This window comes from Onthophagus taurus, chromosome 7 (genome assembly GCF_036711975.1).
Source record: "Onthophagus taurus isolate NC chromosome 7, IU_Otau_3.0, whole genome shotgun sequence".
NCBI lineage: Eukaryota > Metazoa > Arthropoda > Insecta > Coleoptera > Scarabaeidae > Onthophagus > Onthophagus taurus.
This window is the reverse complement of record NC_091972.1, coordinates 8,918,945-8,943,108: the sequence shown is the minus strand read 5'-3', so window position 1 is coordinate 8,943,108 and position 24,164 is coordinate 8,918,945. Positions and strand designations below refer to the sequence as shown.

General features: G+C 30.2%; 7 protein-coding genes across 8 annotated transcripts in view; 4 read left to right on the top strand and 3 right to left on the bottom strand.

Moving 5' to 3' along the window:
• The first annotated feature begins 85 nt into the window (after nt 1-85).
• Nucleotides 86-1,636, top strand: LOC111424476 (flap endonuclease 1). The gene is made up of 4 exons (XM_023058013.2): nt 86-242; nt 314-897; nt 949-1,167; nt 1,226-1,636. Exons 1-4 carry the CDS (start codon nt 161-163, stop codon nt 1,478-1,480), a joined length of 1,140 nt encoding a protein of 379 aa, XP_022913781.2. The 5' UTR covers nt 86-160; the 3' UTR covers nt 1,481-1,636.
• On the bottom strand, nt 1,487-8,037 carry LOC111424475 (VPS35 endosomal protein-sorting factor-like). Its single transcript, XM_023058012.2, has 13 exons — nt 7,942-8,037; nt 7,803-7,887; nt 7,562-7,735; nt 7,345-7,507; nt 6,959-7,289; nt 4,802-4,978; nt 4,572-4,749; nt 4,062-4,514; nt 2,695-3,162; nt 2,436-2,628; nt 2,090-2,383; nt 1,776-2,032; nt 1,487-1,724 (listed from the first exon to the last, which is right to left on the bottom strand). Exons 1-13 carry the CDS (start codon nt 7,959-7,961, stop codon nt 1,632-1,634), a joined length of 2,886 nt encoding a protein of 961 aa, XP_022913780.2. The 5' UTR covers nt 7,962-8,037; the 3' UTR covers nt 1,487-1,631.
• A 181-nt stretch (nt 8,038-8,218) lies between these two features.
• LOC111424556 (phosphatidylinositol glycan anchor biosynthesis class G) lies at nt 8,219-10,792 on the top strand. Its single transcript, XM_071198235.1, has 2 exons — nt 8,219-8,871; nt 8,926-10,792. Exons 1-2 carry the CDS (start codon nt 8,289-8,291, stop codon nt 10,773-10,775), a joined length of 2,433 nt encoding a protein of 810 aa, XP_071054336.1. The 5' UTR covers nt 8,219-8,288; the 3' UTR covers nt 10,776-10,792.
• Nucleotides 10,763-24,164, bottom strand: part of LOC111424548 (splicing factor 3b subunit 5) — a 51,901-nt gene continuing 38,499 nt past the window's right edge. Inside the window, exons 2-3 of the mRNA XM_023058126.2 lie at nt 11,197-11,222; nt 10,763-11,060 (exon numbers count right to left, since the gene is read on the bottom strand). Of these exons, the coding sequence (XP_022913894.1) occupies nt 10,803-11,060 (258 nt within the window). The 5' untranslated portion in view covers nt 11,197-11,222 and the 3' untranslated portion in view covers nt 10,763-10,802. The remainder of the gene's footprint in view (nt 11,061-11,196; nt 11,223-24,164) is intronic.
• Nucleotides 12,639-15,438, top strand: LOC111424527 (Establishment of cohesion). Of its 2 annotated transcripts, none has more exons than XM_023058085.2 (4): nt 12,639-12,842; nt 12,963-14,455; nt 14,516-14,677; nt 14,734-15,438. In XM_023058085.2, the coding sequence occupies exons 2-4, from the start codon at nt 12,971-12,973 to the stop codon at nt 15,067-15,069; spliced, it is 1,983 nt and encodes a 660-aa protein (XP_022913853.2). In that variant the 5' UTR covers nt 12,639-12,842; nt 12,963-12,970; the 3' UTR covers nt 15,070-15,438. The 2 variants fall into 2 exon arrangements, with proteins under 2 accessions (XP_022913853.2, XP_022913852.2); XM_023058084.2 differs by having other exon boundaries at nt 12,639-12,898.
• Nucleotides 21,440-22,311, bottom strand: LOC111424511 (mitochondrial ribosomal protein S18A). Its single transcript, XM_023058063.2, has 3 exons — nt 22,139-22,311; nt 21,827-22,087; nt 21,440-21,773 (listed from the first exon to the last, which is right to left on the bottom strand). The coding sequence occupies exons 1-3, from the start codon at nt 22,251-22,253 to the stop codon at nt 21,667-21,669; spliced, it is 483 nt and encodes a 160-aa protein (XP_022913831.1). The 5' UTR covers nt 22,254-22,311; the 3' UTR covers nt 21,440-21,666.
• On the top strand, nt 22,491-23,863 carry LOC111424562 (lethal (2) k09848). The gene is made up of 3 exons (XM_023058145.2): nt 22,491-22,645; nt 22,703-23,538; nt 23,597-23,863. The coding sequence occupies exons 1-3, from the start codon at nt 22,588-22,590 to the stop codon at nt 23,837-23,839; spliced, it is 1,137 nt and encodes a 378-aa protein (XP_022913913.2). The 5' UTR covers nt 22,491-22,587; the 3' UTR covers nt 23,840-23,863.

Below are 24,164 nucleotides of genomic sequence, written 5' to 3'. Positions count from 1 at the left end.
ATAAATAATAGATAAATAAATAAACTCTATAAACAAGGCTAAAAAATCTTCATTTTCATTTTTATAAATTGGCAGAACTGCAACGTCAGTGATTTTAAGCGGGAAGGTTATAACGATATCACATTATATTTTTTTACTCGAATTTTTAATTATCTCTAACATGGGAATTTTGAATCTATCCAAGTTATTAGCCGACATTGCTCCCAACGCAATCAAAGAAAATGAAATTAAAAATTATTTCGGTAACATACTTATTTTTTATTAATTATAACTTAACCTCTACACCGCTTCAATTAATAATTTTAAAATTTAGGTAGAAAAATAGCTGTAGATGCTTCTATGTGTCTTTACCAATTCTTAATTGCTGTAAGAAGTGAAGGAGCCCAACTAACATCAGTTGATGGAGAAACAACATCCCATTTAATGGGAACTTTCTATCGGACAATACGTCTTATTGAGAATGGAATAAAACCGGTTTATGTGTTTGATGGAAAACCGCCTGAAATGAAATCAGGAGAACTTGGGAAAAGAGCCCAAAAACGCGAGGAGGCTCAAAAAGCGTTAGATAAAGCAACAGAGGCTGGAAATGAAGCTGATATTGAAAAATTTAGTCGGAGATTGGTTAAAGTTACTTCTCATCATGCTTCTGAAGCTAAGCAATTATTATCTTTAATGGGGATTCCTTTTATTGAGGCCCCTTGCGAAGCTGAAGCTCAATGTGCGGCTTTAGTAAAATCTGGAAAAGTTTATGCGACTGCTACAGAAGATATGGATGCACTTACATTTGGTTCAACAGTACTTTTAAGACATTTAACTGTTAGTGAAGCTCGTAAACTTCCAATACAAGAATATCATTTAGATAGGGTTTTAGATGAAACAGGTTTAAGTCAAAAACAGGTACTAATTCAAACACATTATTAATAATAAATTAATTAATAATCTTTTTAGTTTATTGATCTTTGTATTTTGATGGGTTGTGATTATGTTGATTCAATAAGAGGAATTGGACCAAAAAAAGCCATTGATCTAATTAAACAACATAAAAGTATCGAACAAATTCTTGAAAGTCTTGATCATAAAAAGTATCCCCCACCAGAAAATTGGAATTATGAGGGTGCTAGACAACTTTTTGAGGAACCTGATGTTATGAATACTGATATAATTGATGTAGGCAATAATTACAATGTTAAAATAACATACTTTAAAATTGTTATTTTATTTATAGTTGAAATGGACAGATCCAGATGAAGATGGTTTAGTTAAATTCCTTTGCGGTGATAAACAATTTAACGAAGAACGCGTTAGAAATGGTGCCAAGAAACTTATTAAGGCCCGAGGAACTACAACGCAAGGTCGTTTGGATGGGTTTTTTAAAGTTTTATCTACCACACCAAAAAGAAAAGCTCCAGAAAAGAAAGAAACGCCAAATAAGCGGGGGAAAGCTAGTACTGGAGGTAAAGGCAGAGGACGCCCTAAATAAAAAACATTTGGTGTTTATAAAAATGTATATTTGAATCTAAACCTCGAGTATTTCATAATTTTCTTATTTAAGTTTAATCATCATTTTGAAAGTGGGAATATATTTCTTTGTTACTTTTCTTACTTTTAAAAAAATAATTAAAACAATAAAATTAAACAGTAAGGTGTTTCATTTTATTAATTAATTGTGTTAAAACCGGATGGTTTTCTTTATTTTTATACTTCAAATAATTGATACAACGTCCCTAAAAATAATTTTAATCATTAAAGAAAATTATTTGATTTCAAATACTTACAATATATAATTTATCTTTATATTCATGATTATTTAGAAGTCCATAAAGATTCGAAATTAAATTTAACATCCCTGCATCGTTTAAATCAGCGTTAATAGCAACATTAAGAATTAAATCGACCACTAACGCGGCTTGTTTCCGACAATGTCCAATTGATTTTAACTGATTTAGGATTTCGTTGAGAACGACCGAGCACATGCGATTAATTTCCGAGATAAATTTGGGATCTGATCCGTATAATGTATCATTAGATTCGACTAAAATTAAAATTTTATAAATACAAGTAATTAATATATTTTTAAATAAAATTATACCTTTATCAACGTGGTAAAAGTAAAAATCTTGCGACATAGCCGTTAAAAGATCCAAAACGTTTAAATATAATTGACATAAAGTCCCGTTTTGAACATCCCATTCATAAGATTGAACCGTATTTAATAAAATCCTTGTTAAACTTAATACTCCACGATCTGGGCTATCAGGAACTACTAAAAGTGTTGACAAAAACTTTCTGATGTATGAGAAAAGATATGTTTTTGGTGACTGTTTATCAACAGTTTGGGTTACTTCCGGTATTATTTGAAGAGCTGCTTTAAAACATGCATCAGCTAAAATATAAGAATAATTCATTTTGTTAAATAATAAAACGACGGTAAAAACCTTGTCCTAAACAATGATTGAATAACGCAACCTGTCCTGAAAGAAGATACAAATCCAATCTTGTTTTTACAGAACGTATTGAAGGAATCGTTATAAAACAATATGCAGCACAAGCTCTTACAAAAGCACCCGTTTTTCTGGTATGATTACCATTTACTTCTTTATGACGTGTTACTGCTAAATTATTAACACACTGAAACCATAAAAAGAATTATTTATAGATTTTTTTTTCGATATCTTTGATATTAAAACAACAAACTTGTACTAATTCAGCTAAAACTGAATCAATGTTTGAAAAAGCTCCTCTAGCTTCGACATAAAAACTTAATTGTTGTTCGAAATCTCTTCCATAATCAACCTTCTTAACCACCATACATAATAATTCTCCGATTTGTCGTACTTCATCGTCAACACTTAAGGCGTTTATAGAATCGTGTAAAATGGAACAAGTGTACATTAAAGCGTTTATAATAACGGGATCGCTTGTATGTTGGCTGCTTATGCATGAAGAAATAATAACTTTGCAAGCTTCGACTTTTACATTTTCTTGTTGAAAAAGATCGAGGAATGGTAAAAAATTATCCATTGAAAGTAACGTTTCAAAATCTTGCATATGTGAAACAATTTTTTCAATTATTTGTTTTAATTGTGAATATAAATGTTCATATGCACGATTTGGATAAATATGGTTTATCACATCTTCTAAAATTTGATTCACTTCTTTATTCTAAAAAATAATAATGCAATTAGTTCATTAGTTAAGTGTTATTAATAATTAAACTAGAAAGCCTCAACCGAAAAGATAGCAAGAAAGATAAAAGAACTGGTAAAATCCACAGGAATATCAGCAGAACAACAGAAAAGCTTATTTGTACAGGCCCCAGTAGCCTCAAGGATATATGGATTACCTAATATCCATAAACCATAAGTAAAACACTTTGCCAAGATTCTGTCTCCTTTTGCAGGTAAAACAGAGATTCCACACGTTTTGTAGAATCAATAAGGAGTATGAAGCTAGACCATCAGGATATCCTGGTAAGTTTCGACATGGAATCTCTATTCATCAGAGTACCAGTCAAAGATGCCGTGGATGGTCTTCGCCAGAAACTCATCCCAGAGGATTTGCCAAAGTATATCCCAGGACTAGTGGAGTACAACCTATTGTGACATATTTTAGCTGGAAGGGAGAGTTGCACGAGCAATGCGAAGGGGTAACAATGGGATCACCTCTGTCACCTGTGATCACCAACTTTTACATAGAGATGTTTGAAGAGGAAGCGTTAAAGAAGAGTCTGTGGAAACAGAAGCAAGAGAAATTCCGAAACAGTTGCCATTCCTGGATGTGTTGGCCACTAGGAAGACAGATGGGGGCATGAAACTGGGAATATATCGAAAGAAGACGCATCATCCCTGCAGGCTTCATCCCACCACCACCCACAACACAAGAGGTCCGTGATTCAACTCTTATTTCAGCGAGCAGAGAGGATATGTGATAAAGAGAACCTGAGGAAAGGATGAGGAAGGATTCCTAGAAAAAGATAGTGCTAGTGTTAGTTCTAGTTTTAGTTTAATTATCACCGGTCGTGAAAACCTTCGTATTTTTGTTATTGCTAAATTTTGACTTACCGTACAATAACGTACAATATACTCAATCCAAGCTTCAACACAACTTATATAAAATTGTGGACTATTTAAATTCGAAATTTGTTTCCAAACTAAATTTAAAACTTGCCGTCGATGTTCAGTCGGCGGTGGCGAAATTGAAATGCATAATCCCAAAGTTCTTAATAAAATATGCGAGGGAAAGTATTCATCCGGACTGCGAGCTATTAAATCTAAAAATTGTAGCGATCTTTGCGCTACGTGCATCGGTTTAAACGCTGCCATTATACTATTTAAAAGCAAGGCGCTATTTGCATGTTGTTCGCATCTTCGTAAACACAAAGGTAATAAATTATCACCACCCGTTGCGGCAACCGCTTGAAGAATAAAATCTAAACCAGGTGTGTATAATGTTAAATAAGAAGTATATTCGATGTGTTGTTTTTTTAATTCTTGTTTTATACCATTGCTAAATAACTATAAAAAGAGTCTCTGTGAAAGAGTCATTCGAAACCAATCCCAAAATAAACTTACTTGGTTATAATTATCTAAAAAATCGTACAAATTTTGAATTAAATATTTATTATCGCTGGTTAACGTCCCCAAAGTAATTCCAACTCTACACAAATAACATCGAGCGTAAAGTGCCACCAAAGGATTTCCAATTCCACGAATCATACGAGTTAAACGTAGAAGTGCCGCTGAATATTCACTAAATTAATCAAAAACTGATTTAATAAAAAATGGTGCATGTTATAAATCACCTTGAAGTTAAAAAGCTGTACGATTTTAAAATAGCCATTTCGACATAAATTCTTGGTACCAATTCTCGAATTGATGCAATTTTATAGAACCAATTTCGGCAAGTTTCTTTCGTACTTTCAGGAACGATGTCGGTTGTAAAATCTTCTGGTAAAGCTGTGGATGATTTCATGCCTGGTCTAATAATATTAATTAATAAGTAATTTAAAATTTAACAAAAAAAAGATTTTTTTTATTTTAAACTGCTAAAATAAAAAAGAAAATGAGAAATTCTTATTTGCTTAATTTATTAAAATTTTTATCAGAACTGGTTTCGAATCATATTCATCACCAGCTTAATCTAAATTAAGTACGAAAATATAACATAACATAGGCTTTCTCCAATAAGCAAGATTCTTTCAAACTACCATAATAAACAAGATTCCTTGCAGAGCTATATACAGGTGTGTCAAATGTCTAGAGTATAGCCAATAAGTTCGTCATTTGTGGTTTAAAAGAAAAATGTGTAAAATAAAAAATTCTTTATTAATTGTGGCGCATTTTAGGGCGATATTTGCTTGTTTACATTGTTTTTTGTTTCGTTGCTATGGCAACCAACATTGTTATTTTAAATGGGATGCATATTTTTTTTTGCATATTTTGATAGAGGATAAATCTCTCTACGTGATAAACATATCAAATAATATGAATAAAATTGCAATCAAAGTAGGCGCCGAAATAACGCCATTGACAGCTTTAAATGTCAAAAAATTGACAGTTTAAACAAATATGGCGCAATTAAACGAACAAAGAATCAAAATATTAATGATGTATGGGTACGGTGATAGAAAACGCACTCAAAGTGAAGTTTATACACTGTTCAATAATATTTACCCGGATATACAATCCACAGTATCCAAAATATTAAAAAAATTCTTTAATGGTGTTAAAAATCTTCGAAAAAAGTGAACGGCCGAAGACAGCTATCAATGATGAAATTACATTAAATGTGCGTACCCATACATTATTAGTTATTCATAATTGTTGAAACTGTCATTTTTTTGACATTTAAAGCTGTCAACGGCGTTATTTCGGCGACTACTTTGATTGCAATTTTCTGATAATATCTTCAGAAAACGCATTTTTTCTCGATTTTTTTTTTATAAAACCATATGATTTGATATGTTTATCGCATAGAAGGATTTATCCTCTATCAAAGTATGCAAAAAAAACATATAGTTCGTTTTTTTTCTATAATACTTGTCAATGTAAATTTTTTAGGGTTTCTGTTGGTATTATCTAGGATCCTTATAAAATTTATGTTGTTTTCCTGATTTTTAATAACATGTCCAGTAACTAAATAGTTGAGGTTAAAATACTAATACATTTTTAGATAAATACGATTTTAACGAATGTATTTGTTGTAAAAACGTGCTACAAAGTCATTAAATAGAACAAAACACCTTTTCTAGGTAAATAAATGGCAAATAAACACCACACAACATTTTTTTTGCACCTTTTCTTTTTGAATAACGAAAGCTCAAACGTCAATGTGACATATTTATTTCAAAACATTATAAAACAAAACTCCCTGTTAATTTCATTTTTAGAAATGAATTATAAAATAACAATGTTGGTTGCCATAGCAACGGAACAAAAAACAATACAAACAAGCAAATATCGCAAATAATGGCAAAGTTGTTGGCTATATTCCAGACATTTGACACACAAGAATCAAAGAACACAAAATTGATAATAAATCTAACATTTATAAACACAACATCGAAACGGGACATAAAATAAATTATGATAACGTAAAACTTATCCACAAACAACCCAAAGGCTATAAATTAGATCTTCTTGTAATGTTTGAAATAAAAAGATGATAGCTTGCCCAAATATGAAATTCTAAATGATCAAATTTCATATTATTATAAACCCCTGTTCATCTAACTAAATAAGACCTCAAATTTTAAAACCTTATTTTATTATTGTTCATTTAATGTTTAAAGTTTTAATGCTAGATTTTATTTTTTTCTGTTCATTTTGAGGCTGATGATGAATATAATTATTTGAAACCGGTTCTGATAACAATTTTAATAAATTAAGTTAATAAGAAGTTCTCCTTTTCTTTTTATAACATTAACTTGCAACAAGAATCACATAGTTAAACTACTAACTTGTAATAATCTGACTTTGTTCGTAATCGATCATAAACAAGTTGTCCAAATATATCCAAAATATCAGTAATCAAAACGAATTTGCTTGGATAAAATGGTAAAACATCCGTATCAGAAAGTAATTTGGCACATTGTATAACAATCTTCAAAGCTTTTACCCTTTGTTCAGAATTCCAAGCGCTTACCAATTCTTTATTTAATTGCTCAATTCTCCCAATGTACTCAGCTTGAGATACATTTAATTTATGTTGAGAGCCCTCTTCGAAATAATCTAATTGTTCAAGACGATGTTGGACTTTATCAACAGCACTACTTTGTGCTTTTACAACAACTGGTTAAAACAACAGAAATAAAAATAAAAATTAATTTGAAAATCAAAAAATTACCTTTGTCTCCATCTGATAAAAAGCTAGTAATTAATGTAAGTTTTTCTGATGTGGTGAATTTAGATAAAATTGCACTTTTTCTTGAACTCCAAGGTTCCATGTGAAAAGTACCCTTAGATTTATCGTTAAACTTTTTATGTGGTGGATCAAGTTCTTTAGCAGCCTCAATTCAAAAAAGATATTAAATCTCATTAAAAAATAATAATTTGAAACCTACCATTTCTGTAGCCATTTGAGTTAAAGGATCCATTTCTTCTATTGCAAACTTAGTTAACGGGTCAATTCCCTCTAGAACAGCACTTAAATCTAACATAACTAATGGAGCTGATATTGGAGTTGTTCGACCTGTACTTGGTTGTGACCCCAAAACCCTTCGAGGAATTCGTTCAACCTCAAAATTTAATTAAATAATAAATAAAAATATCGTAATTGATTGTTTAAAATGAAATGTAAATTACCGTAGGGGTTTTTAGAGGATGTTCATCCACCACAGTCATCTCTAACTCCGAGATTATTTTTTGATCCAAATTTGAATTTACTTTCCTGATTTAAAGAAAACAATTTATTATTAATGATGAGATGACGATGAAAACATACCATTCGTATTTGTTTGCCATTTTAAACTAGGAATACACCCAAAATAATCCAACCGATAATTATTCGAGGTTATATTTTTAAAGTTTTGACATTGACACTTAAGGCTTGTTTTATACTTTACACAGGCAAATAATAAAATTGAGTTTTTAAATAAATTCGATGGTAAATAATGAATTTTAAACGCTATAAATTTATTTTTTTACGTTTCTCTTACATGTGATACTAAATAACACAATTATTAAATATGGTAAAAGAAAATGTTTGTATCAAATAAGCCTGATTTTTAACCTCACTTTTTTTCAAGCCCGGTAATGTGCAAATGATGTAAACACAAAAATTGAAGAAATATGATTTCCTACTACGTTCTAAGTATCTTATCAATATTATTATATCTGTATTCATTTTTCCCAATCGCTAAAATCAATACTTCCTCTCCATCCTTTCATAATCAAACAAATTTCAATTTAACACCTTTAAGTGAACCCACAATAGACCGATTAGTATTGGTTGTAATCGACGCTTTACGATATGATTTCGTTAATCCGGAAAATATGCCTTATTTATCAAGTTTAAGTAAAAATAATGGTTGTTCGAGTCTGGTTAAAGTGGAATCTCCAACAGTAACTTTACCAAGAATAAAAGCATTAACAACTGGTAGTGTACCTCAGTTTATCGATGTTGTTTTAAACTTGGTGAGAGTGGATTCTGTGGAGGATAGTTTTTTACATGGAGCTGTTAAAAAAGGAAAGAAGGTTGTGTTTTATGGTGATGACACGTGGTTAAAAGCTTATTCTGATTTGTTTTTACGAAGTGAAGGAACTAGTTCATTTTTTGTGAATGATTTTAGTGAAGTTGATGATAATGTTACAAGGAATGTTTATAATGAAATTGCGTTAAAAGATTGGGATATAATGATTTTGCATTATTTGGGTACTCATTTGTTTAATTAATTTAAAAAAAAGTAATTAAAACTCAAATTTTTAGGATTGGATCATATTGGACACATTTATGGGCCATTTCATTCCTTGATTCAACCTAAACTCCAAGAAATGGATTTAATTATTAAAACAATTCATCGAAATGTCAATTCTGATGGAAAAAAGGTGTTATTTGCTGTTACTGGAGATCATGGAATGAAGGATAGTGGAGGTCACGGGGGTACTACATACTCTGAAACTCATGTCCCATTAGTTTTAAATGGAATCGAATGTGAAAATGATAAAATCGATCAAATTGATATTCCAGTTATTTTTTCATCATTACTAGGATTAGAATTTCCTAAAAATAGTATTGGAAAATTATCGATGAATTTGTTAAAAAAATCTTTAACTAAAGAAAAATTACTGCTTTTTTATTATTACAATGTTTTAAATTTACAAAACGATAATAATTTGTGTCCAAAATTTAATAAATCAATTAAGTATCATCAAGATTTTTTGAAATCGAATTCAAATTCATCATTTATAAAAAGCTTGAAATTATATAAATCTTGCTTAAGTGATTTAAATCAAAAATTAATAAGAAAAAGTATCGAGCAATATGATTCAGGGTTAATAATAAGTTGTTCTGCGTTATTATTTTGCTTCACATCATGTTTTTTATATACATTCACTCAATCAACTTATAAAATTAAATTTAAAGATAGCGCGGTTATTTATTTTGTTGTAATGTTGACATTTTTACTTCAATTAAATCAATTTTTATCATCACTCCTTTGCTTCTTAATCATCAGTACAGTTATTTATCAAATTATAATTGGAAGTAAGTACTTAAAATTGAATATTAAGACGATTGTGATGATAATATTCTCGTTAAACATAGTTCATGGTGTTTCGATGGCTTCTTCAAGTTTTATTGAAGAAGAACATCAAACTTGGTATTTTTATTTTAGTTCATTGTTGTTAACGATTACAATTAAATCAATTTTTTTTGATAATAAGTCATCTAAATATATGTTTATGACGAATGTATTAATGTTAATTATCTTTCGGGTTATGAGAAAATTGAATCAAACTGGAGATAAATGGTCGCATTTACCCGATTTGGGTCAATTTTTTAAAAATAATTATGATTATTTACGTCTTTATTACGTTATAAGTTTACTGTTAATATTCTATTGTTGCAAAAAGATACAAAAATCAAAACATTACTTTACATTCCTAATTTTAACTTTAATTTTTGTTTTAAAATTTTATTTAAATAATCCAGATCTTGGAAAATTAATTTGGTTTTTAATAATTCTAAACCTTATTCAATCAACAACAACGAAAAATTGTATTGAAAACCTTATAACAACATTTATGTTGATATCAACTCTTTTATTAAGGCCACATAATATCGTTTTACCACCAATGTTAATATTTTTAAGTACGATCATATCAAAACAACTACTTTCTAAGGAAACGTTTATTATTGCTCATTTATGGTTGGGGACGGCAATGTATTTTGTGCAAGGTCACAGTAATAGTTTAGCTAGCATTGATATTGCAAGTGGTTTTGTTTCTTTAAACGATTATTTCCCTCCAATTGTGACATTTCAAGTTTTGTGCCATACTTATTGTCTTCCAATATTATCACACCTTTTAGTTTTAAGGAAGTTTAATGATACCTCGACTTGGAATTTATTTATTTTACAACGCCTTTGGATCGTAACTGTGACATTTTTTATTGCATTTGTGTTAAGACAACATTTATTTATTTGGTCCGTATTTGCCCCGAAAGTTCTTATAGAAGCTAGTCACAATATTATATTGTTAATCGAAATTTTTATACACCATCTTGTATTAATTTTAGGGTCGATTTTTATTCATAATAAAACAAGTTTGAAAATTTAATTCTTTTTTATTATAAATAATCTTAATTTAATCTTCAGGTTTATCTGGTGGCGGACCACATGGTTGTAACATTTTCTCCATCAGGTTAAACCGCACCCTTGCTTTCGCCTCATTTTCACATATTGCAAAGAAATTTAACAGATCGGGATGTCCCAAATAACTCGAACAACTATCCCGATGTTGATTTACTAACCATTCGTATTTTATGGTGTCAGCATGTCCAGTCCCTATATATTTTGATTGTAAATGTTCTAATTGACTGTGAATGTTGTATCGATCACCCATCTAAAGAAAATTAATATAAAATTGTTTGTTTTGGAATATTTGTGAGGTTAGGATACGTTATTTTTGAGTCATTATGTGATTTCTAAGCCTAAAGCATTATCATTATCAAATTATAGAAATTAAGTTGTATTATTACCTTTTAATATGTTTTCAATGCTTATTAAAGAAGAACTTTAAGAACCCTTAAAGCAAATTAAAACGACTTGTAAACATAACCTATATTTTCATGGGAATTTTGACAGTTTATTTATAACAACTTTTCTTGCTAAAATTACAAACAATTAAAAATGTGTACTGAAATGCTTAAACACTGAAAATTACAATACATTTATTTTAATTATAATTTGAGTTAATTACAAAAGTGAATATTTAAATATAATCGTAATATACAGGTGTCCCACGTAACTGCTTCGTTAAAATTTTTTAGATACTACTATTCGTAAAGTTTTGAAATTTTGGTAATGCGGGTCGATTATCCGAAATCCGAAACTTTCTATCTAATATACTTCCGACCCGTGCTATCAAAATTTCGAAACTTTACGAAAAATGGAACCTAAAAAATCAGTTATGTGAGACACCGGTATAAATATGATTAGGAAATACATCTTCGCGGTTATTTAACAAATTGATAAAATACATATTGAAGAATTAAATACCTTTTAAAATATTTACTTCTTGTTAAATAATTGTATAAAATAATAAGGTAAATTTATTATTTTTGAGATTAAATTTTTGAAAAGCACTGAAACGCCATCTATTTATCATAATTATTATTATGATTTTGTCAGTTACATTTTTATTTCTATTTGTTTTCGTTTATAATTGTTAAATTAATGAGTTAGTGTCGAATTAATTTTATATTTTCTTAATTACTATTTATTATTAAAAAAAATTAATTAATGTAGAAAAAATAATTTTAAAAAGTAATTATAATTTCCTAATTATATTTATACAGTGTCCCAGTACCTGGTTCGTTAGAACTATTTTAGGTTTCATTATTCGTACGATTTTTGAAATTTTGTTAGTACGGGTTGAAGACGTTGAAGTATATTAGATAGATAGTTTCGCAGAATCGATTAGCATTACCAAAATTTCAAAAATTGTACGAATAGTGGAATCTAAAAATAGTTCTGACGAAGCAGTTACGTGGGACATCTGTATAAATATAATTAGGAAATGTATCTTCGAGGTTACTTAACAAATTGATAAAATACATATTGAAGCATTAAATACCTTTTAAAATATTTATTTCTTGTTAAATAATTGTAGAAAATAATAAGGTGAATTTATTATTTTTGAGATTAAATTTTTAAAAAGCACTAAAACGCCATCTATTTATTATAATTATTATTATGATTTTGTCAGTTACATTTTTATTTCTATTTGTTTTTGTTTATAATTGTTAAATTAATGAGTTAGTGTCGAATTAATTTTATGTTTTCTTAATTACTATTTGTTATTAAAGAAACATAAATTAATGTAGAAAAAATAATTTAAAAAAATAATAATAATAGATGTCGTTGTCAAAATGATCAAGATCGAATTTGATTGGTTGATGGGGGCATATTTGACAAGTTCGCGCCGGCGGTAAACAATCGTCGGTTTTTTGGTTAGAAAAATGTAGTAACGGCAGTCACTTGTTTTCTAACCGTTTTTCAGATAACTCGTTTTCTAAACGGTTTTTGGTTGAAATCTCTTCATTTAACATAGAAAAGTAGATAAAACGAAGCTATTAATGATATTTCCGTAGTTCTAAACGTTCTATTATTAATTTAAATATAGGTTAGGTTTAGTTTGTGTTCACCAGTTTGTTTTCATATTTAATTGCTATTTTTTAGGTAAGTTTCTGTTATTATTAACAATAGGACTGTATTTGAATTATAAATAATTAATTTTGAATAGTTTCTATTATGGCTTCTGATCAAAAAAACCAAATCGTACCTAAATATGAGCATTCTGATCGAATGACTTTTCTTCGGAAAGCCTTATTTCCTGTTGATAATGAAGACAACAACAGTGATTTAGGGCCAATGTCTCCTTTAAGTGATACAAGCTCTGAAGCCCCATCAATCACTAATTGTTTTGCATCAAATCGTATGGAAGACTACATTATGTTAGATGATTCTTGTGATTTAGAAGAAGAAAATCTCGATATATCAACATTAACACCTTCGTCAATGACACCGATAAACTTCAATTCAACATGTTCTGATTCGCAGTCACCGTTTTATCACAGCCGTTTGAATAAATCACCCACAAAAACACTTTTAACACCTCAAGATACATCAACAACAAATAGCAAATTACCAAGATTGTCAAGAAAAAGTCAGTCAGAAGATTCTGATTGTGAAAACGAAAGTAAAAATGATGCTAAAGCGCCGAAAGCACGTACAGCTTTGTTTATAGAAATAAATCCATTACCTGCGAAGTCTTTCTATCCAAAAGTTGAGCAAAGAAAGGCTTCTTGCAATACCTTGAAAGTGAACGAGCACAAACAGGTTAGAAAAGTGAATGGAAATGTCAAAAAGTCGACTTTATTTTTGTGTAATCGAAAGAAAAGGAACGTTTTGGGTCAAATTAATGCTGGTGTGGGGCATAAAATTAAAAAACCAAAGGTTAAAGCCACAAAAATATCCCCAAAACACGTTCGAATGAGTCTTATGGAGGGAAAACAACTCATTGCATACATGGAAGATCTTAAAGAATTAAAAAGTGGCTTACCAAAACAAATTAAACCCTTAACACAAACATTAAACAACAAAGAAAACATTGAAGATAAACCCAAAACAATTATTTCCCAAATTATTGATGATTTCAATGAAGAACCTGAAGTTCCAGAACTCAACAGCATACTTAATTTACTAGATAACGATATAAAAACACAAAAAATCGAAGAAAAACCATCAAACGATCGAAAACGAAAACACGAACAATTAATAGCTGATATGCTTTTATCTCCGACGTCTCAAATGTGCGATATGGCATCGGAAATGGCCATTAACAGTCCGAAACGTGCAAAATTAAATATTAATAATATGCTGGAGAACAAGAATGATCAATTATTAAAGCAAAGACCGATTACGAACGTTTTTAATAAAGTTTCTTCTTCCTCTACAGCAATGATGGAAAATAATAAAAAATTATTTCCCATATTTACTAGAAAATTAGGCGGTACCAATTTAAATGAAAATGAAGGTGGGAATGGATCTTTAAAAGTTAATACAATGAAGAAATGGGACAAAATAGCTCCAGATCAAATGTTGTTAGATGCTGGACAGAAACGTTTTGGAGTTACAAAATGTCCACAATGCGAATTGGTTTATTGTATGGGGGATATTAACGAAGAAAAAGCCCATATGGAAGTACATAATGGGACAAATGTTTTAAAATTTAAGGTAAATTTATAAATTTTTTAAATTTTAATTACAATAAAAGATATTTAATTAATTTTTTAGGGTTGGAAAAATGAAAGAGTCGTTTTTACAGATGAAAACAGTAGGATAATAAAAATCATATCAACAGATTCAAAAGCATGGCTTAAAAAAGCTAAGGAAGTCCTTCAAATAGTAAATAAAGAGATAGGGGTTGATTGGGAAACTGAAAATGATAATAAAGTGGTAATTTTAATTTTTTTGTATATTTTCATTCTTAATTAATCATTTTTTAATTTTAGATTTATTTCTATATTAAAAATAAAACCATAATCGGATGTGTCCTAACTATTCCTTCAACAAAAGCATACAAATTGTTATCATTTGAACAAGATATCTCATATTGTTCAAAAGAATCTTATGTGATTAAATGTGGAATACAATTATTTTGGGTTCACGAAACTCACAGAAGACATGGTATTGCTACCACTTTATTAAACACAGTGAGGACGACATTTTTGTATGGATACATATTAAAACTTGAAGATATTGGGTTATACGAAGTAACTCAACAACAAGCACGAGCGTTTGTAACTAAATATTTTAAAACCAATAATTATTTAATGTGTTCAGAATAATTATTAACTATTTTTTTATAAATTATTGTTAGATTCATATAAATAATGTTGAAAATTGATTAACAAAAAATTGTTTGCCATTTAGATTTAAGGTTTTTTCATTCTAGTTTTTTGTTTTAGTTTATTTAGTTTAAAAAAGAACGATTTAAAACTAACAGTATCTTTGTACAAGAAATCTCTCTGGTAATCTCTAAAGAAAAAAGTGTTCTCATTAAATAAAATGAAAAGTTTGTATTTCTCTGTATTTATACGTAACAGTATCTTTTTTGCATTTGATAAGATCTCTCATATGTTTTTGTTTGCCAAATATTTATAAATTAAAATAAATTTTTGTATGTTTTTTAAATAAAATAAATTGAATTAAAAGTTTCTTTTTTATTTACTTTACCTGTTTTAATTGATTTTTTAGGAGAATTATAATAGTTATTTAAGTATTAAGGGCGTAATGAAGGCGTTTGTGTACCGCGGCGTGATATTGGGCCACAAACGCTCTTTATGCCTGTAGTACATGCAATATTTTGTGTTCACACACTGTATGTCATGAAGTGTTATTTCGCTTGGAATCACCTCTCACATCCATTTCTTGCCATCACCTCAAATCTGCCGCCTCCCTCAGCTCACTACAACCTCTCAACAAGTGCTCCAGCGTTTCCCAATCTTTTCCACTACTTCTCTGCATCTTCCGCCCAGTACCTGTTCCCTCTTTCCTCAATGCCATAGTGGAATCTGGCCACCAATCTCTTCCCTTCCTCATTTCATCAACAGATACTTTGGCAGTTCCTCTGTCGCTATCTGCCCATACCTTACATTACATCTCCCTTCCTTTCTCTCCTGCCTTTGTATGTCTCTGTCCCTATCCATCAGTTCTCTCTATATTTCCTCTCTCTCCACCAGTACCTGTTCCCTCTTTCCTCAATGCCATAGTGGAATCTGGCCACTAATCTCTTCCCTTCCTCATTCCATCAACAGATACTTTGGCAGTTCCTCTGTCGCTATCTGCCCATACCTTACATTACATCTCCCTTCCTTTCTCTCCTGCCTTTGTATGTCTCTGTCCCTATCCATCAGTTATCTCTATATTTCCTCTCTCTCCACTCTTCTGTTGTCGATCTCACTTAGTGAATATCCCACTCTCTTATAATATCCTTCCCTATATATCAACATTCTCTCCTTGATTTCTCTCCAGCACTCTCCCAGGATCCTGCAATGCGGTCTTCTTTCAATCCATTTCTCGTACATCACTGCTCTTCTCCCAGCTTCCACCCTTACTGCATCCACCTTAACCTCTTCCCTCACAATATACCCTAGAGTCTCCCTCACCAATCCTAGTACCCATCTCCAATACCTTGTTTGTACATCCTTCAGTAAACCTTGTTCTCTCCATCCCCATACTTCATAAACATAACCTTTTTATTCCGAAGATGTTCTCCTTGCCTATTTTTTGAAAAAATCAGAAAAATATGCAGCAGCTTCTCTATGGACATTTTACTCAATGTTGAAAACTATCCTTGTAATTAAAAACGGCATTTAAAAAAGCTGCAAGCTTTTTTAAAACAAAAATATAAAAACCATAAAGCTAAGAAATGGAATGTTTTGCCAAGACAACAAATTGAAGAATTCATTCAGAACGCACTACATGAAATGTATTTAATGGTTAAGGTAAACTGTTAAATAGCAAATTTTTTCCTTCTAATTTTATTAAATATTCATGTGGCTCTCATCGTAGAAATTGCTGGAGCTTGTCGACGTCAAAAACTTATATTCTTAAAAATTAACGAATATTTGAATTACTTATTAAATTGAACAAGACTAAAGCAGAGTCATCAAGAACAATGACAATTATAAACAACGAACTAATTTTTCTTGGTTTATTTCGAATACGCAGCTTTACGGCCTGCAGATACCAATCACGATAGATTTTTTTGTTTGTTTCAAGAACGGAAAGTGCAGTATTCAGCAACACGTTTGAAGCTTTACCGTCAAGAATTGCGATTTATTTAGGACTCCCAAATTCTTCATCGTATACTGGCCATTGTTACCGTATTTCCTTAATTTGGCAATCCATGGAGGTAACATTCTAGATGTTAAGCGCCATGGGTCTGGCGTTCGTAGACGGTGGCTGAAAGTTATATTGAAGATTTCGTCCACACCAAAATAGAAACCGCTAAGAAGATTTTTGGAAATTGCCAGAATAAAAACCAGAAGGAAGTAGGTAGTAAATCCATCTTTTGTCGCCAACCTCATATTCCAACAACATCAAGAAATTGTAACCAGAAATTTAAAACTACCGGAAATTCATGTTAATAATTATGACAATGTTGAAGTTAATATGTTAGTTTATCATTTAAATAAAATTGTTGAAGAATTTGTGGATTTTATTTTGATGTTTTTGTTAAAAAAGATTTTAGGGAGTGAATCGCTCGACCGGACATAAAGTAATTTAACTCAAAATAAGATGCAAACACAGATAAACCATTAAATATTCAACGGGACAAGACCAATTTCCAATTATTTTTCTTCCCTTTTTTTTATCTTTCACCCTTAACATTTCCGTCTTTTAATAATTCAAAACCCATCATTTTCGCCTATGTTTTACTCCCTCAAAAATTCTTTTCTGACATTATAATAAACACCTCATTCACACAGCATAGATTATCAATAAATCTTTTTATTTTAGGAAAAATTTAGTAATACAAAATAATCATGGATAAAGCATTTAAAAACGTCTTAATTTTAATATTATCGATAAAATTTTCCCATCAAATGTTATTACCGATACAGGAAGTTTCAAAAACATCGTTAAAAGATATATTAAAAGAATTTCCTGGATATGAAATCATGTTTCATTTCGACGATTACACAAAAAATGATTTAATCGATTTTTTAAGTTTTTCTTATTTAACACCATGCATTTTAGTTAAGTACAACTACAACAACGAGAATTTTGAAGCCAATTTATTAAAAAGACCCATTGGACACAAATACGTTCACTTGGTGTTTTTACAAAACCCATTTTACTTCGAATTATTTTCAAATCAACAATTTAACTTGGAATTTAACGACATCGTTCTATTTATAACAAGAAAAGACTTTAAACAACTAAAAAATGTTAACGAGAACCATGTAAAAATGATTTATATTTGGAATCAAAAAGGTTTAGATAAATGCGGCTGCATTTTTATTTACGACATTCAATTGGATATTATATATTACGTGCATTATTATGTAGGAAAAGCAACCGGAATTTTAAAAGAAATCAATCAAACTTTAAAAGAAGATCAAAAACTTTTAAATTATCGCAATAAATTTAATAACTTTAACGGACATTTGTTTCACGTCGCTTATTATCCTTATGAACCATTTATTTGGTGTAAAAAAAATAAAAGCGATTTAAATAACGAATGTGATATTCAAGGAATCGATGCAAATATTTTATTGTTACTTAGTGGATATCTTAATTTTAAATTTATTATGAGAAAAGCTGAATTTAAACTTGGAGGCGGACTTTGGAGAACAATGATTGAAGATGTAAGATTGTGATAAATAAAACGTTTAGATACAAAAACAGATATTTGATACTCAAGAAGTTTTGCGCTAAAACTCCTAAGAATGTCATCTTTGTTAATAATGAGGTGTGCAAATATCTGTTTATGTAACTACATTACATAAATGATATATCGGTAGGTACACCGATTAAATTTATCAAATTTCACCGTGCAGTGCAATGCTCTTAACGAATATTAATGTCTTTAAATTAAAGTCATTCAGATCCTTTGGGGAGATAAAGCGACTCAAAAATCAAGAATCTGATACGATTAATAGCAGAGTAGTGGCATAAAACATCGTCGGTTAGGCCCAACAAGTTGAGATGTGTCTGGCAGTGTCCAGTAAAGACATCCATTAGAACTTTAATGCTGCAACGAGCAAGTCCTAAAATATTCCCGGGTTTGACAACGGCGATGTTGATAAACAACTTAGCGTGTCTCATTTCAGCAGAACTGGTCCACAATAGGCGAAGTCTCTCTTCAGCTCACAGTCCAATCCTATGTTTGGCCATCGCAAATGATATACCAACTGCTGGGTTTGGCCCCACAAACGCTTTAAGGTTGCCTTCTCGTGCCAGCTCATCTGCCGCTTCATTGCCAGCAACCCCAGAGTGACCCCAGATCGGAGAAACTCTGTTATCACAACTGAGAGTGTTTAAATTTCTTTTACAGTCGTTAGCCTGGAAAGCGGCTTGACTGTCTGAGAAAAATCATACTGTTTTTCGCCTTTCTCCCAAGAAGGATTTTAGCATCCATGTCAATAGCAAATACTTCCGCCTGGAATACAGTACAGTACTACCCAGGCTGTAAGCACAGAATAACCAGGAGTGACACTGGGGGTATCTCGCCAAAACTGATGCCATATCATGGAGGGTCACCAAGGTATTGCTGCTATTGGTGGTAAATTATCAAGTTGACAAAACGAGGTGCCGCAACATCAAACGAATCGACGTCAGTGTCATTTCTGGTTACTCTGTGCTGTAAGGTTGCTTAATACGGAGTGTCTGGCAGTGTACTTCTGCCCACACCCCTTCCTGCGTTTTTGATCCATCTGTCAATATCCAAATATTTGCCTGAACCAGAGAATTTTCGTTTTCGACCCAGAACCGCCGTTCAGATTATGTAACTAAGAATTGCAAAAAACATTACAAGTGGCACTTTCCAACTAATAACTGAAAGAAAGAATACTTTAAATGAAGTAGAACCTAGAGAGAGTATATATTCGGATGGCGCATCTTTGCTATTACTCTTAAACATCTTCTTTCTGTTTTATTGATAATGTAATATTTAGGACATGTCCATAATCCAATGTATGGCCGTTTTAGTGGAAATTTCTTTATTCCTGTACGTTAAGCATCGAAAGTATTTTGCTCTCCTTATTGCTACTAGTTGTTTTTCTTTGAAGAGTTTCTTAAGACGTAGATTCTTGTTCAAAATCATACCTAGATGTTTTATGTTATCCGATGGTCTCAATTTACCATGTTCTGTTTGAATGTAGGGAGAGTTATTTTGAAGATTTATTTTGTAAATTATTCCCTTATGCCACACGTTGTCAAAAGTCTTGTTGATGTCCAAGAAGACTTCTGCTGTGCATTTATTTTATAAGTGTGCTGTTTCGATGTTGTTGAATAAGATTGAATGAAAAAGGGAGGTAGAGTTTCTTACTCTTGTTTCAGTATCTCTTTGTCTTCCTTGATTTCTGAACAAACTTGTTACCATTGGTTAGTTTGGTATATTTTTACTTCTTTGTGTTTTTGTTTATTGATATTTGTCTTTAAATTTATGTCCATAATATATGTAAAATTTTGTAAATCTGTTTGTTTTGTTTAGGTACATTTTGAAAAAAGAGATTGGGCAATAGGTGGAATATCAACATCCTTAGAACGATTACAACTAGCTGATTTTACAACAATGCTACACATGGAAAGTTATACAGCATTTTATACCGTTTCCGAAACAAAACCAGAAGATCTTCATGGAATTTTAAGACCTTTTGAGATCACTTCATGGATTTTTTTGACACTTTTATTAATTTTAGTTGGATTTATTTTGGGAGTTTCACAAAGAATTCAAAAAAATCAATTTTACACATTTATGCGTGTAAGAAATTCAAACATTTTCTATTATCACTATGTTACGAATAAAAATTTATTTTAGATACCATTTCGGAATATCATCGATCAAACTGTACCCAGATTAAAATTAAACTTAATTACCACACGATTAATACTTTCGGTATGGTTTTTAGCGTCAATTATATTAACAACAGCCTATAAAAGCAAATTAGCTTCAACAATGATTAAACCGAAAATTTTGGAACCAAATACCGTTATTGATTTGTATAATCAAGGTTATTCTTTCCAAGTAAATATAAAATTAATTTAATTTCCTACTGAATGATTATTTTTTTAAGGTTAATACTGAAGATTGGACCGTTTTGAAAGAAAGTTTATTAAATTCGATTGATAAACGTTACAAAGATTTACTTGATCGTTGTTTTGATGATTTAGATTTTTGTGAAGCAGTTAAAAAGACTTTTAATAAAAAAGTTGCTGTATTTGATGAAGAAACGGCGATGCCTTTCATTGTAAATAACTAAAATCATCTTTAAACAATCTTTTTTAATGATTTGTCATAGATTTTTAATACTTGTCGTGATTTATTTGGACCAAATGAAATGGTTCGATTTCGATTGGTAAAGCAACAATTGTTTCCAAGTGTACATGCATGGCCTTTACGTCTTGGAGCACCTTATCGACACCGTTTTTCATCAACCTTTCAAATTTTGATTTCAGCTGGAATTGTGGAACATTGGTAAAACGTAATTTGTTTTATGTGTTTTATTAATTAACTTTTTTTAGGTATAGATCATTAATTGGAAAATCAATAACAAAAAGTAATTCTTTTATGATTGATTCTTCTACTGCTAGTGGTTTATCATGGAAAAGCTTTTCTGCTCCATTTTTTCTTCTTGTCACTGGATATTTAATAAGTTTTATTGTGTTTTTATTTGAGTGGATTTACAGAAAATTTAACAAAAAAATAAATAATCTTAAGTTTTAATTGTACTCTCATCAAAATATTTATTATACTTTTTCCAACCAAATCTCTTAGTTGGATCTTTCTTGCTGTAACTTGGAGCTAAATTAGGCATTAAACCTTATAAAAAAATGAATCAATTACAAATTTATTTATGCATATTTTTAACTTACCTGATTTTTGAGCCATCGTAACTAACGCAGAAATCTTTCTTTGCTGTTTCCTACATAACCCAGTGACTCTTCTGGGTAACATACACCCATCCGACCTGACAAATTGACTTAAAATAAGCACATCAGTATGTTTTACATCCAACCCACTGCTACATAAAGCACATGCTCCAGAATGTTCGGGCTTTAGCAAGTATTTTTCTCGTGGTGAATCAACGTATTTAGCTGATATTATCGTTTCGTTACCTTTTTCTTCCTCAAAAACTAAACAAAAATGTTGCATTAAATTGTTGAGGTTATTTCTTAAAATATTACCTTCTTTGAGCTGTAATCGGGGAAATAACGAAAAATATCTTTGGTTAATCTGATTTTTAATTAGAAAGGGTTGATTTGAAATCGTTAAACGACTAAATCTTGTAATCCAATTCATTTTTATTAATGTGAAAATTAAAAATTTTTTAGGTTAGATTTCTTTACTGGAATCTGTAAATGTAAATTGAGGTTAATGCAAATTAGAGAATTTAAATTAAAGATATGAAAGAAAATATAAATAAATTAAAATTTTTGTTATAAAAAATCATTTCTTATTAATAATAAGATAATAATTAATTGTATAATTAAATTTAGTAGTGCCATCTATCCATCTGAATATAAACTAATTTAATCAAAAAGTCTAGGACACGTGAAGTTAGTTATATACATAACCTCAATTTCTTAGGTTTTTTTTAGGTTATGATTACTAATTCTGTTAAATCTTGATTAAAATGGAAATATCCGGAAAATACGACGTTTATTTTGGTACGGAAAGAGGTGTTATAGGAAGTAAGTCTCCATTCTACTTCTATAGCAATATATTTTTAAACTACAATATTTTTGTAGATACTCAATGTAAACCTGGAGAATGTGCAAAATATCAATTAGAACATGCTAGTAAAGATGCTGAAATAACATCAATGGAATGGGGTAGAACAAGTCGCGAAATAATAATTGGTCATAAAAATGGAATTGTTAGATTATATGATACAAAAGAATCAAAATTTTTTAAAATTCCTGAAGATGATTTAATCGGAACTGGATCTATAGTTGGGGCTGAAGCTGTTATTGATAAAATAGTTATTGCTAAAAATAGTGGACATATAAATATTTGGACAGATAAATTTCATGATAGTATTAAAATAGACTCAGATGGCAGTTTAGATTGTATGAAGCATAATGTTAATAGAAAAAACATTATTGGAACAGGCGGCGAAAGGAATGATTTTAAAGTATATGATATTGAAGCTAAAAAATGTATTTTTAAAGCGAAATCGTTAGGCCATGATAATTTAAATTTACCAATTCCTACAACGATTCGAGGAATAACATTTTTTGAATGTGATGATAAATTAAGCGCTTGCTGTACACGAGAGGGACATTTATTACTTTATGATGAAAGAGCACAAAGAAGACCAGTCTCAAAAATTTTAAAACCTGATAATAATTTTACAGCAATCGCAAGTATTCATAAAGAAAAACAATTTGTTTTTGGTACTTCCCGTGGTTATTTGCAAATATTCGATTTTGCAAAACCAAACTTACCAATAAGAACATTTCCTAACATATCCGGTGGTATTTCTTGTATAGTTCCACAACCATACAGTCCATATATGTTTAGTGTGAGTTTTGATCGATTTTTACGGATACATAACCTAGAAACTGGAAAATCAATTCATTCAGTAATTAATGTTATAAATTGTCTTAAAAAACAACTTCTTATTTAATACATTTTTGTAGGAATATTTAAAACAGGCCCTTACAAAAGTTTTAATTAAACCAGCTGTCAAGAGTGGTGAAGATATCAACAGCGAAGATGATGATAAAGATAAAATACTGATTGATGAAGAATATGATGATATGTTTGATAAAATGGAGGTTATTTTGGAGTCTGGAAATGTTAAAAAGAGGAAAAAGAAAATGAAGAAAGTGAATGAGAAGAAAGAAGGTAAAAAGAAAAAAGTTGATGTAATAATTGATTAAATAAATTTTTTTATTTAACTAAAATTATTTCCTAAAAATGAGTCTAAACATTATTATGCCTTACAATAAGTAGTTTTAATTTTCCCAAAGTTGCCTATTATTTATTTAACTTATCAAGAGGTTGTAAAAGTGTGCCTAAGTGACTGGTTTGGTAAGTTTAACCATTATTTATAGTGTGAGCTGATAGCATTAATTAATTAATTAATATAAAACTTTTATATTCATGTGTGGATGTTAGATTACTATATGTACTCTGTTTTTAAACCAGGAGAAGTAAACGCAAAAGTCAGATTTACACTAGGAAAATATCACTAGATATTTTGGC

Coding starts and splice junctions, on each gene's coding strand:
- LOC111424476 (XM_023058013.2), top strand. CDS start 161: ATGGGAATTTTGAATCTATCCAAGTTATTAGCCGACATTGCTCCCAAC. Junction 243..313: donor TGAAATTAAAAATTATTTCG/GTAACATACTTA, acceptor TTTAAAATTTAG/GTAGAAAAATAGCTGTAGAT. Junction 898..948: donor CAGGTTTAAGTCAAAAACAG/GTACTAATTCAA, acceptor TAATCTTTTTAG/TTTATTGATCTTTGTATTTT.
- LOC111424475 (XM_023058012.2), bottom strand. CDS start 7,961: ATGGCAAACAAATACGAATG. Junction 2,384..2,435: donor CAATCATTGTTTAGGACAAG/GTTTTTACCGTC, acceptor CTTATATTTTAG/CTGATGCATGTTTTAAAGCA. Junction 2,033..2,089: donor CTTTTACCACGTTGATAAAG/GTATAATTTTAT, acceptor TTTTAATTTTAG/TCGAATCTAATGATACATTA.
- LOC111424556 (XM_071198235.1), top strand. CDS start 8,289: ATGATTTCCTACTACGTTCTAAGTATCTTATCAATATTATTATATCTG. Junction 8,872..8,925: donor AATGATTTTGCATTATTTGG/GTACTCATTTGT, acceptor TCAAATTTTTAG/GATTGGATCATATTGGACAC.
- LOC111424527 (XM_023058085.2), top strand. CDS start 12,971: ATGGCTTCTGATCAAAAAAACCAAATCGTACCTAAATATGAGCATTCT. Junction 14,456..14,515: donor CAAATGTTTTAAAATTTAAG/GTAAATTTATAA, acceptor TTAATTTTTTAG/GGTTGGAAAAATGAAAGAGT. Junction 14,678..14,733: donor CTGAAAATGATAATAAAGTG/GTAATTTTAATT, acceptor TTTTAATTTTAG/ATTTATTTCTATATTAAAAA.
- LOC111424511 (XM_023058063.2), bottom strand. CDS start 22,253: ATGAATTGGATTACAAGATTTAGTCGTTTAACGATTTCAAATCAACCC. Junction 22,088..22,138: donor CCGATTACAGCTCAAAGAAG/GTAATATTTTAA, acceptor ATTTTTGTTTAG/TTTTTGAGGAAGAAAAAGGT. Junction 21,774..21,826: donor TACGATGGCTCAAAAATCAG/GTAAGTTAAAAA, acceptor TTTTTTTATAAG/GTTTAATGCCTAATTTAGCT.
- LOC111424562 (XM_023058145.2), top strand. CDS start 22,588: ATGGAAATATCCGGAAAATACGACGTTTATTTTGGTACGGAAAGAGGT. Junction 22,646..22,702: donor GGAAAGAGGTGTTATAGGAA/GTAAGTCTCCAT, acceptor ATATTTTTGTAG/ATACTCAATGTAAACCTGGA. Junction 23,539..23,596: donor CTGGAAAATCAATTCATTCA/GTAATTAATGTT, acceptor ACATTTTTGTAG/GAATATTTAAAACAGGCCCT.